The sequence below is a fragment of the Lycorma delicatula genome, chromosome 2, assembly GCF_047948215.1.
Source record: "Lycorma delicatula isolate Av1 chromosome 2, ASM4794821v1, whole genome shotgun sequence".
Lineage (NCBI taxonomy): Eukaryota > Metazoa > Arthropoda > Insecta > Hemiptera > Fulgoridae > Lycorma > Lycorma delicatula.
The window spans coordinates 130614613-130627676 of record NC_134456.1 but is presented as its reverse complement, the minus strand read 5'-3'; the positions used below and the strand labels follow the sequence as shown (position 1 = coordinate 130627676).

The 13064-nt window shown below is 29.1% G+C and overlaps 1 protein-coding gene across 1 annotated transcript in view; it reads right to left on the bottom strand.

The window, feature by feature from the left end:
• Positions 1-13064, bottom strand: part of sns (nephrin adhesion molecule sticks and stones) — a 207092-nt gene that overhangs the window by 143100 nt on the left and 50928 nt on the right. The window contains exon 2 of the mRNA XM_075357955.1: positions 10517-10696. Coding sequence (XP_075214070.1) covers positions 10517-10658 — 142 coding nt within the window. The 5' untranslated portion in view covers positions 10659-10696. The remainder of the gene's footprint in view (positions 1-10516; positions 10697-13064) is intronic.

Genomic DNA, 13064 nt, shown 5'->3' with positions numbered 1-13064 from the left:
TATCTGCAAAAGAAAAAACACAACGAAGATTCTTTGGCGTCATTGTATACTGTACAGTTAAGGTCTCATGAGACACTATACGACTTGTCACACACTTAATGCCACGCAGGGGAGGATACATTCAACGAAGAGCAAGCTAGCTGTAGCTACAAGATGTTCTACTTTCACAGTTTTAAACAATAAATCTCCAGCGAGAGAAAAACACTACTTTTCATCATAACGTAATCTACTTTCATCACACCAGGTGAATTTATTTACAATAAAGACCGTTTGATAAACAGAGAAACTTTAAATCGGTTTATCAGTGAAATGTTTAACTTTCTTTATAAACTTACTCCTTTGAAGGACTTAAACTATTGTCATAGATTTTAACTCCATACTATACACCTCAAATTACTACAGTTATTTTCTGTCTCTTTATCAACCTCATTTTTTCTCTCAGGAGCAATGAAAATACCAATACAGAAACCAACACGCAAAACTTTCAATATCTAGCTACAAAAACACAAGATTAATTTTAAAAAATGATTGAGCATACATATAATTATAATAATGCTTAATCATATTTTTTTAGTGTTATTGATTATTATAAGTGTGCGTGCGCGCGCGCGCGCACACACACACACACACACATTTGAATACTAGATTGTGGATTCCGGTGTTTTTGGTGGTTGGGTTTAAATTAACTAAACATCTCACTAAAGGTCGACCTGAGATAACATCCTCATTCTTCCCCTGCCTGAAGTAATACCTTACGGTGCCAGAGGCTGAACAGAAAAAGAAAGTATGAGCTAGTATAAATTAACTTGTTCAGTAAAAGACTAGAAATATCTAGGACATACATTTTAAAAATACCAGCAGAAGTTGTTTAATATTGGATTGCGTAAGAAAAATAACTTTAATTAATACAGATTAATTTATTTTTTATTTTTTAATTGCAGGACAATATTTGAATGAAACTATTAATTATACTTAAATCTCTGTAATAAACATATATGTATATACACATAATATAATAGCATCCCTATCGCGGCTTCACCCGCGCATATGGTTAATCGCGTTTCCCGTCACGGTCAAGGGATTTTAGTCGATCACGGCTCTGCCTCTTAGGCCCCCTGCGTATTCATCGAAATCATGCTTGCGAGAGTAATAAAGATAAATAAAAATTTGAGCATGTTTAATTTACAAAAAAATGTCAGTGTACTGTAATTTCTTCAGAGCAACAGTTTGGTCAGTACAGGACCCAAACATTTGAGTGATCTGAAGAATACGGGTTTCAAAATAGTCGTCCTCCATCTTAAAAATAGTAGTTATAGCTAATTATTCGTCATTCGTACGGGTAAAAATGCGTTTTGCCCGGTTCTTAGCGTTACCCGACAAACATCACTAAGAGACGATCCTACTACGTTTCTCATTTTTTTCATTTTATAATTTTATGTTTTTTAATCAAATAACCGGGGGTAAGTAGAGCCAAAAGCATCGCAAATATAGTAACAGTACCAGTGACTGTGTTAGTCGAGTCTCCGTGCCATAAGCAGTCGCATCCCTTAAAAAATCGAAATTCAAAACAACCGATATAATGGTTTTTTGATATTTATCTGAAGAGTATCTCCAAGTCCAAATCTAGTGAATATATGTTAAGTATAGTCATAAATGGGGAGAATTTGCCGTCATTGATCAAAATGTTTTTACCTTTATTCACCTCTTTCAAGGTCGAATTTCGAAAACTCTAGAAATCGTTTTTTAGATATTTACGTGAAGATTACAGACTCTAAATATCAAATTAATATTTTCATTCATTACCGAAATTAAAAAATAGTAAATCTCATTGTTACTCCATTACAACCCTTTAAACTCGTATTTTTTTTAAATAATCCTTTATGTCTGTAAGCGCACACTAAGCACTTACAACGTAAGAAGAACATCTACAAAAATTTTCATCAATTTATTTCACTAGTTTTTGCTGGGCGTTGATTATGAATTAATCACATGTTCTTTTATATACATAGATATATGCAAACATACACACACACACAAAATAAATAAATACTACTGGATAAAAATATGTGTAAGAAGCATTCTATTCAACAACAGGACTCAAATTTTTATTTCTAGCAATTTTCACAACCAATTAGCTAATAGCAATGAATGCTTATTGTTATAATTATATTGTCACACAAAATCTCTACTCTACTTTTGCCTGTTAAGCTTTTATTGGAATGATTTGCTAACGTGTCAAGTAAGGTTCATAGACGTATGTTTTTGTTAAGTAATCGTTTCTGTGCGAGTCATAGGATATTGCATCAATTAAATATGAAAATTTTACGTAAAACAAGCAATATTCAATGCAATTTTACAGAATATTTTTTTTTATTTTTGAAACTATCCGCAGTTTTTTAAACCAAGGAAATTATAAATTAGATGAAAATTTCCGTACGACTAACCCATATAACAAAGAATTAAAGGAATGCTTTCTTGAAAAGAAATAATATCTTAATGAAACAAAAACGGTCATTCGTTTAATGATTTCAGCTCGTTTACAATGACTACTTTCCCGTTCATTTTACATTAAAATTCGAGTATTAAATAAAATTGAATAAAAGAGATGTACTATCTTCAATATGTAGTATACTAACACAAGTTTAAAATCAACAGCCAGAAGCGAGAAGTCGAAATTATTTCTGCTACAATAACTGTTATATGTATTTATCCCACAGTTGACCATGATTTTACAAAATAAATGCCAACCTTATTTATAATGATTATACTTGAACTTTAGTATTCAGAAAATTAAAAAATTAAGAATAAAGTAATTTCCCAGTTTAATCACTAAGAATTTCAAGTAATAAAACCACTATCTATAAATAAAACTAATTTACATGTTAAAAGTATATGTATTATATCAAATACTTTTTTCATTAAATTACTTGTATGTATTTGTTCATTTGCAAAAATTACATACAGACGTCTATATTAAAAGGAAACATTTAATACCGAAAAACGAAGATTTAATTACATTAAATTATTTTTAACGGAATGAATAAAATTTTGAAGACACATTTAATTTATGTAGACTTAACAAATTTACGTATATGCTAGCGCGTTCTTGTGCAAAATAGTTGCTGTTTATGTGTAAATGTTAATACGTAAAGCTCGAGAATTCTATTTCAAGAAGAATTTTCGTCTTAACTTTGCCAAACAGAATAAAGGAATTGTTTGGCATCTTATTTTCTAAACATTTTCCACTTTTCTTTTGAGCTACATAATACTGGATGAATCTATTTTTGTTTTCCTTTAATTTCAATTTAAGTTAAATTCTTTCTTTCTTGTTCTACTGGCATTACTCAGTTTTCATATTTTCTCACTCTTTCTGTTTTAATCTTTCTCATACAAATATATTTAATTTTTTTTTTTTTTTTTAATTTAATTCAGGACATGGGGAATATTTATTAAAAAAAATAATAATAATTTTACTTTTCAACAATAAGTTGTATTTTCTACATTACATAAGAATATCCATAAAATGTATATGTATATATGTATTATTGATAATGAAGCACTGGTAATGAAATCTGTTTGATATGACTTTCTGTTTCTTCAACAATAAAAATACTAAACCATTACGGTACCTCTCAATTACGGCAGGTATTTCCTACCTACCGAAAAAACTATCAAATGGCGTAACGTGATTTTATTTGCCCCATTAACATCGTATTTTAATTAGTTAAAATATATCATTAATCGTTATTCTATAAATGTTGGTATCTTACTGACAAGTTAATGATTATCTAGCATTACCCATTATTATACGGAAACATTTTCCTATTAATGAAAATTTACATTATAGGACATTTAGTTTTAAAAATGAAGGGGTATTGCGGCAAATAGATGAAGAAAGAAGCATTTGGAAAAATACAGTTAAAAGAAGAGACAGACTTATAGGCCACATACTAAGGCATCCTGGAATAGTCGCTTTAATATTGGAAGGACAGGTAGAAGGGAAAAATTGTGTAGGCAGGCCACGTTTGGAATACGTAAAACAAATTGTTAGGGATGTAGGATGTAGAGGGTATACTGAAATGAAACGAATAGCACTAGATAGGGAATCTTGGAGAGCTGCATCAAACCAGTCAAATGACTGAAGACAAAAAAAAAGTTTTAAAAAGTAGATATTCAAACAGATAACTGACCAAAATTACTGTCATAGATTCTAGGGTTTTATAATATATTATTATTTTGTTTACAATATTTATTGTAAATTTTATAACAATTACACAAATTATAATAACTGTAATATATTATTTGTATGTTATTTCCTTAAAATGATTATCTAATAAAATTATCTATTGGTTTTATCATCATTTTTTTTTCGACAATAAAAAAGAAAATTATTATTCCTGAACAAAATTTACTGAATACAGTATTTTTCTTACTGAATAAAACATTGTTGAGTAATGCAGAAGAGAGACCAGGAAATAAAGTCTTTGATTTACCTCTTTAAAAGATGCACATTAATAATAAAATAGAAGTTTAATAAAAAATATAAAACTATTAAAAAATATATATATATTGTCAAAATATACAAAAATGCAATACATGAAAAGCTTATTACAGCATTTGCTTGATAACGGAAAGAAGTCGCATTATATCATTATACAACTTCAAGCAGTAAACCTAATCCAAAAGAAGTTAAAGCTTAAAGGAATGAACTTTTCTCTCCAATTTTGTCACACCGCAACATTAAAACAATGAAGTAAAGAGTGAAAGGCTTAGGTCACATTTTCTATGTTTAATAAAACATTGTTTTAATAAGACAAAAAGGCGGTATAAGTAAAGCGAAGCTGTAAAGTTACAAGGGCGTCAGCGCGCATTACAATATTTCTGTGATAAGCGTAATCTACTCCACGAAACCTAGTTTAGTGTGTTCATTTAATTTCAGAGCTCCTCGCGTTGTTAAACTTGCTTCAATTTGCAACCCAGTCGAGCCACTATCCATCTGACACGACAAACTTTGTGGTACAATGCTTATCATTAAATTAAAACATTTTTTTTTTACCACGAAGTTTTTCTTTGAACTAAACAAAAACATACACAAATGTATGTTCAGAGATAAACCAAATAAAGTTCACGAATTAAACTCGAAAACTATTTTTATTTTTTTTTTAATAATAAACCTCTGTTATGAATGATAAAATCAGTTTTAATAAATGGGAAATGATAATTTAATTTTTATAACCCTTAATACATAAATGTAATATAGTGTTTTAACTGTAGGCAAGCCTATGAAAAATATTATTGTCAATTATACTATGACCATTCGTTTAATTCCACTTAGACCTGGTATTATTCATAACAAATCAAAACACATTTCTGTTGACAACTAGAAAAAAAACGGTCTTCAAAGTATAATTCCGTAATAAAATTAAATATCTCCAATATTTTGTACACTTATAACGTATATTTTTTTATAATATAGAATCCAACCTTTATAGGTAACTTCTGTTAATCATATATTGTAACTCGATATGAAATTTTTAATAAATTTGTTGAACTGTATCACTAAGACAATACAGTTATCTAAAATCAATCTTGTACGAAAACAGAGATCCCTATAACATCCAGAAAAACTGTTCATTATCCCATAATGAACAGTTTAAAGTCTGCAAAGGATTCACAAGAAAGTACCTTGTTCTTGTACTGAACCTACACCCTTGTAATACGAGCAAAAATAAAGTTTTTTAACAGTTTCAATAACAAAAACTGGATTCGGTTGGGTACGCTTTTTTATATTCAATGTTTGTGCAACCCTCTTTTTTGTTGAAAATTCGTATAATACTTCAGATATTTTGTTAAGCTTTCCTCAGTCGGAACTCGTAGGTAATTGTTTCTCTTGATTGTGTTTCTGTAATTTGTTAGATCCATGGACCTCCGAGGGAGGATGTGTTAGATTCCAATACAAAATAATCGCTGGGTTCTATTAAGGAGCCTCTAGTGTTAAAATATAACTGGTTCGAACGGTCCTCGAGCTACCAACCTCCGGTATGGGAATTTAAGATAACCGTACGTATAGATTAACCGTTTCCACCACTTTGACAAACACATATTTTATATATATAAACGAATGTGTATACGTGGAAACGTACATAGTTTTATTATTTTAATAAGACTAAAAAAATGTAGGAAAAATCCTTGTAATTAAACTAATTAATATAAGATAAGCATTTTAAATATTTGTTAATAATAGGAAAGACTGTTACTTTATTAATCTGTTATAATTTATAAATAATTATACCAACATGACAGTTAATAATGCTACTAATTAATTAATGTCAGTAAGAACATCGTTACATATTATGTAACGATATACATATTTTATTATTTTATACACAGATAATTTAAAAAATAAAGCATCTCTTACATTTCTGATGTAAAAGGTAAATAGAAACTAGTTAAAAATTACTAGAGATAGTCCAGTAAGTGGAGGAAACGCGTTAACGTGTGACCTTATATAAAATTAATGCATTGTTATATTAATGTATTTCTAGTGTAAATATATTTTTCCACCAGGGCGCGGTGATGTTAGGAGGTGGGAAGGTACTGAAGAATGCTGACGCATGCGCTCGGTCGGGGGTTAAATCGATCCCACCGCAACAGTGGGTTCTCGTTGTATTAGTCGGGCAGGCAGCATCGCTTCCAACCAGGTAACTGTTCTAATGAATAGAGGAGAAGGGTCAGCTGGCAAGTCGGGTCGCTCAACTCGTTTACGAATCCCTTTCCAAACCCTTAGTACCCTTAAACTCAAACCCCATCTCGACACCGATCGAGAGCAACTCTACTGAATTCTCAAGGTTCGGGTCACTTAGTTCATCTAACTCACGCCAAAGCAAATAACCCAAGACAAACGTAGCTCTCACTGCTACCGACTCGCTAACTGCGGCAACTGCTTTTCTCCCATTAAATAATTGCAGATAAATTCATCCACAAACCCCAGTTTCGTTCGGAACTTCTGATACCACACCGCAATTACTATGCGATCCTCGTCTTCTCCACTCAACCGTTAACGTGCTTCGAGTAGAACAAAATAATATAAACTACGCAACTTTTTCGACGAGAAAAATTTACATTCCAGCTAGTCACCTGACCTAACAATTAAAAGCGAACAACAGGAAAATAGAAAAGTGATAAATAAATTGTCCATTGAACAATAATGTCTTTTCAACGAAATCCACTTCAATATTATGTCATTCAGCACAAAAATTACAGTTTGTAAATCGTAATACAATGTGAATATTTCACATGCTATATGTAAATTACTAGAAAAACTTTCTGATTCATGACACAATTTATGTTTCTCTACATTTCTGGTAATAGACGGTTTAAAGTACAGGTGATTTTTATTGTTTCCTTAATTACTGCGTCATTTTTCTGTTTATATTCTTACCGCAAAAATTTGCGAAATTATTTAAAAAAATACAAAAAAAAATCAAAACAATAAAATAATGAATAAAAAATGATAACACGTTTAAAAATTATTTTCTAATAGGAAATTATTAACAAATCTCAACAGATCAAACAAACTTTTAGAACTAATAAGGAATCGTGAATTACATATTTTTATGGAAAGATTTTTGTACTGAATGTATAAACCACAGAAAAACTTCTCCCGTTAGATTTCGGTAGTATTCTATAAAATTATAAAAAAACATTAACTAAAAATCAAAAATGTTTTAGTACATAAACAATGAAAATAAATTTAAATAAATAAATAAATAAAACAAAAGAAATTAATGGAACGGTGTTAATAAAATGGTTAGTATTTCATTACTAACCATGCTACGTCTACGAAGCAGACGTAGCATTAAATATGTTCAATTTTTATTCTGTTTTTATATTTCTAAGATATATTTAATTCTAACCAACATTAAATATAAATATTGTGTCAAGAACTAAAAAAAAAATAGAAAACCAGCAAAGAAACAAAAATATACCCAAAAAGAATGATACAAAATGAAATTTTAAACCAATAAGCTATCCTTCTCCTTTACTCGGTATGTTTTCTGTCATCAACAACATAGTCCGGTTTAATATACTTCTCCATTCGTCCATATTCAACAACAAAAAATTTGTTGTTACCAGTCACATCATAATTTAATTGTTTAACTAACCTTTGCCTATCTCTACAACGTTCATCTTTTTTACTTCCGTATATTTCTAATTATAAAAATTAATCCTTACTGCCTTAATAAATGAATAACCTAAATCTGTCTAGATCTTCATGGATGCATTTAGATGAGTTAAAATAAAAATTAACAATAAGATTGCTCACATGTAGGAACCTTCGGTCAGCAGTTGAAGTACGAAATTAGTTTTCGATATATTATACGCAAAAATGTATATATTCCCTTACGAGACCGTAATGTGGAGACTTCCTTTGAAATGAAATATATTAAAGAAACATTAGAAACATAAAGAAAATTAATTAATTACGTAGGAAAAGGATAAATAAGAATTATAAATTAGATAAAAAGAATAGATAATTTCCAAACGATGTTTGTAAATTTGTGAATTTGTGAAATTTTTATTTATAAATTTCACAAATTAAATTTGTGAATTTTTATTTATCGATGTTCATCCTACATCAAAGAAAACATTCCGTCTTTTAAAACTGTGGATGATAAAAAACAATATAATTAAAAGAAACGTAATAATTTAGATACACGATATAGGAAATTGGCAGAAACTACAGAAGTATTTTCATTTTATTGGTGTAAGAAAATAAAACATGTAACTAACATTGTAGAACGCACATGTAAATATATAAAAACTGGTTGAAAAAATTTAACTTATCATGTTTAGAAAACGTGAAGGAATATTTTAATATTGAAAAATATTTTCAAAATGTAACTTTAATAAAGAACCTAGTGTGTTCATTTTATTATTTTATTTATTCTCCGCTATCTACTTTAATATTGTGATTTTATTGAAAATATTTTCATTATTCATTACAGCTTTTAAGAATATCTTTTTAATAAGTATAAAGAATTCGACCTGATTTTTTCACGAATGTAAACTGATGAAGAAATATTTTAGTAATCGTTTACAAGATAAATTTATCAACTATATATTCTAATAAGAATTTCCCGCAGATTTATTTTTTCTCCAATTCGTCTTAAAACCTCATTTTCCCAAACCACCTAATTTCATTATCCTTCTGTAAAAGTGAATTTCAGAAGTCTCTGTTCTTTGATTTCTTCATTGCCCTTCTATAATAGTGGAATTCAGAAGCCTCTGCTCTTTGCCTTTATTGTTTTCCTATTGTCCACGTTTCTCAGGCATAAAATTATACACGGCATATAAATATTTTTATTTCTTAACTTTATGTTTGATATCAGAAAATGTCTTTCCAGCATGAATGCTTAGGTTATGTATGCTTTATTATCATTCCCGTACCTAAAAACATCTATCATAATGCACTCTGATTCTATTTTTCCTCATGCGTTTCAATGATTAATCTTTATTAATTTAATCATTAGTAATAAATCTTCATTAATAATTAATCTTAAGTTTCATTTAATTATCTTTGCCCTTTGAGTGGCAAAGATAATTAAATATCATCCCTAAATTAATAACCTAACTTACGTTAACTTATTTTTCCAATATGTTGGTTTTTCTTGTCTAGGTTTCAAATTGATTCTCTATTCCTCATTAAACATCGATACAGTAAAATCGATTCAACAAACAGAAAAGAAACACTCAGTTTCACATCGTGCAGTGGTAAATAATAAGTTTCCGTTAATAATAGGACAGAAATAACTTTACATGGACTAAAATTATCTAAATCCATCCTGTCTAACATTAAAAATACAATCTGTAAGACTCAGATGAGAGAAAACCCATTATTAAATTTATGAAAATGTTAAATTTTACTCGTTAAGTTAGTTTTAACATCTTGTTACGGCTTTCTAAATTTAAATAGCTTTACCGCAATGTAACATTAATTTTTTTTAGTTTAATTAAAAAAAGAGTAGAATATTAAATGTAAAAAACGACAATATTTTGAAAGAAGCACCTTTCACCAAAATATACTTCAAAGAGAATATTACACCAACATTGGAGAAAAGTTTTGTAATATAAAAAAATAAAATATAGTATAAATATAAAACTTTTGCTGAACTTTTGTTCGAATAAAAATCCAAAAACCGAAATAATAACAAAATATCGAAAACCGAATGAGTTTGCTTTTGTTAAACATTTAATTCTACCTATTTATTTCCTGTGGGAAATTTTTTAGAATACTATTTTCAACAAAGTTTAATTTAATAAAATACTGCGACAATACTAATATATATTTATTTATAATAATAGGCAATATAACATCAAGCAATCAAAAATATAATACGGTTAGAATATGAAAACTGAATCCATCACATTTCCTGAAACACAACTGCAGTGACTATAGAAACAATCAACACTAGTAGATTACGACATAAAAGCTTATTAAAAAATCATTACTTACAAATGACAGATAGGCGAGCGTTGGCCCGGATTGCCTTGTGGTAACGCGCTGGTCCCACCTGACACTGAAATTCTGCATCATCTTCTAAGCTGGCGTTAACCACCCTTAGGTTGAAAACACCATTTCTACTGTCCCCAGTCATTGTGTAACGAGGATAACCAGGTATCACCGAATTAAATCCTAAAAACAATACAAGCATTAAAGAAAACATTTTGTTCATTAAAACACTGAAAAGTACTTATATAATATACATTATTAGATAAAAGTAATCTCACTAATGTTCTTTATATTAATGTTTTTTTTTTCATTATGACAATTTATCAATAGAAAATTTTTTTCAAAGTATAAAATGTAATCAACAAAAACATTTTTGTTGATCAATTCTAAATCAATAAAACATCGACATATAATAAAAAGAATAACTTTTTTATACCCAAAATTTTCTGCTAAATTTAAAACCATCTAATTATTATCAAAAAAAAATAATAATAATACACTACGAATGACAGATTTATTCCAATATTCTGCAAGTACAAACAATCATTTTAAACATTTTTCGTTATAAAAAGTGAAAACATGGTCTCTACATAGAAGTTTTAAACAAACACATGAAGTATTACACCAATTTAAGAATAAGTCTATAAGATGTTTTTCGAAGAAAAAAAATTGTAATAAAACTAATTTACTTTCCTTCCAATCAATAAATAGATTCACAAGCTCAGGGAAAATTAAAAAGGAATAAAATCTTCGTAACCCGGAAGTGAAAGTTTCTTGGATTTGATGTTTTACAGGTAATAGAGACATATCTAACTTTTGGCTGACTTTATTTTTGTTTTCTCTTCAATCTTCTTAAAACCGAGAAGAGGTAGTGATGAGAAATAAGCTGAAAATGGTGGAATGAAGGAAGGATTCAGGGATGTTAAAAAGGGAGGGAAGGATCAGGTGCTAATTCAGGTGCCATCCATCAGGGCGTGAACGACACTCGTGCTAAGTGCTAGCCCCAGATTAATCATACCCCAGTCCACATCAACGCATTTGTCCTTATCTAACTTGCGTCTTCTCCAGTATTTTTAGTGAAGCATATAATATTCATAAACGCATACATAAAAAATGATTCGAACACTTCCATATTTCGGGATGTAAAAAATTATGTAATGTAAACTAATATGAAATTATAATGAAGATAAGAGATAAGAGTTAATTAATTAAGAAAATAAGGCGACTGAATAGAAGAGAAAAAAATTTTTTTTTAAATAAAATTAAAAATATCGAAATGCAATTAGAATTCATATTTTCCGACAAGTTCCGATTTTTTTTTCAATTTCGTAAAATTTTTTTTTTCAATTTTCATAATCTTCTGCTTAAAAAACTATTTTACAGGTCATCAAATCCTCGTTTACTTCCTTTTTCTTTAGCCGCGAAATGAAGTTAATTTTACTACTTAGAATTAATTCATAATCTTGATTATTATATTTTTCTAGATCTCCTAAAGTACTTTTTTTTTTCCCTTCAATCAAAGTTTTATTTCAGTACTGAAAGCAGTAAAAATGAGACACACATTTCTGTAATAATCATTATAATAATTGTGTAATGACAATATTGTATAAGCAAAGCTGTAACCACAAAGACAAAAAAGAATCATAACTCTCATTAAGAGAAAACCTCCCATCAAAGTCCCTCACAATCTCATAAACCTCCATTACGCCATTGACGTAATGTCAATGTTATTTACATAGTTTAGGAAAGCGGAAATATAGATAAAATATTCGTTATAACTCAACGGAAAAGAACTATTATTATTATTACATTCATACTGCCGCGTGTTCGCGGTTCGACAAACAAATAAACATAAAAATTTCTTATATATAATTTATTGCTTTAAAAATATAAAAAATAAAATAATTAATAATAAATATTTATAACATACAAAATAGTAGACAGAATTTATTTAATGACAAATTATAAATACCAAAATACAGTTAAATTTACTAAAAACGTTATAATGACTTATAGAAACTAATACTGCATACAATAAGATAACAAAAGAAAATCTAAAATCATACAATTCACTTTCTGCGAGTAGTATTACTTTTACTTTATAAAATAATTACCCTACACTATGAACAAATAGAATACTGTCACTTTACAGCTATTTAAAAATAATTCGCCCAACAGCTTATTGTTTTCAACCACTGTCAAAAATGGAATAGTCATGACGCACTCTTCACGCATTATTACCGACCACTTACTGTTATCACTTTTATCGCAAGCTGCATTGAACGTTTTGCGCACGTTCGCAAAACTACAAACCGTCATTCCGCTGGTCCCTAGCAGTGTTTATACCTCCTGGCGTGCAGAAACAATATCCACCCGTCCTTTTAATTCTTCAAGCGTAATAATTTTCATTGTCCGCGCCTTTTTTTTCGCCTCCCCCTAGCGTACCAGACCGGAGTCAATAATTTAACTTAAGTCAGGGGTTTATTAAAGCGTAAGCTGAGTTTCACTAAGGGAACTAGGACTAAATTTCGTTGCTGCGATCAAGATGTTT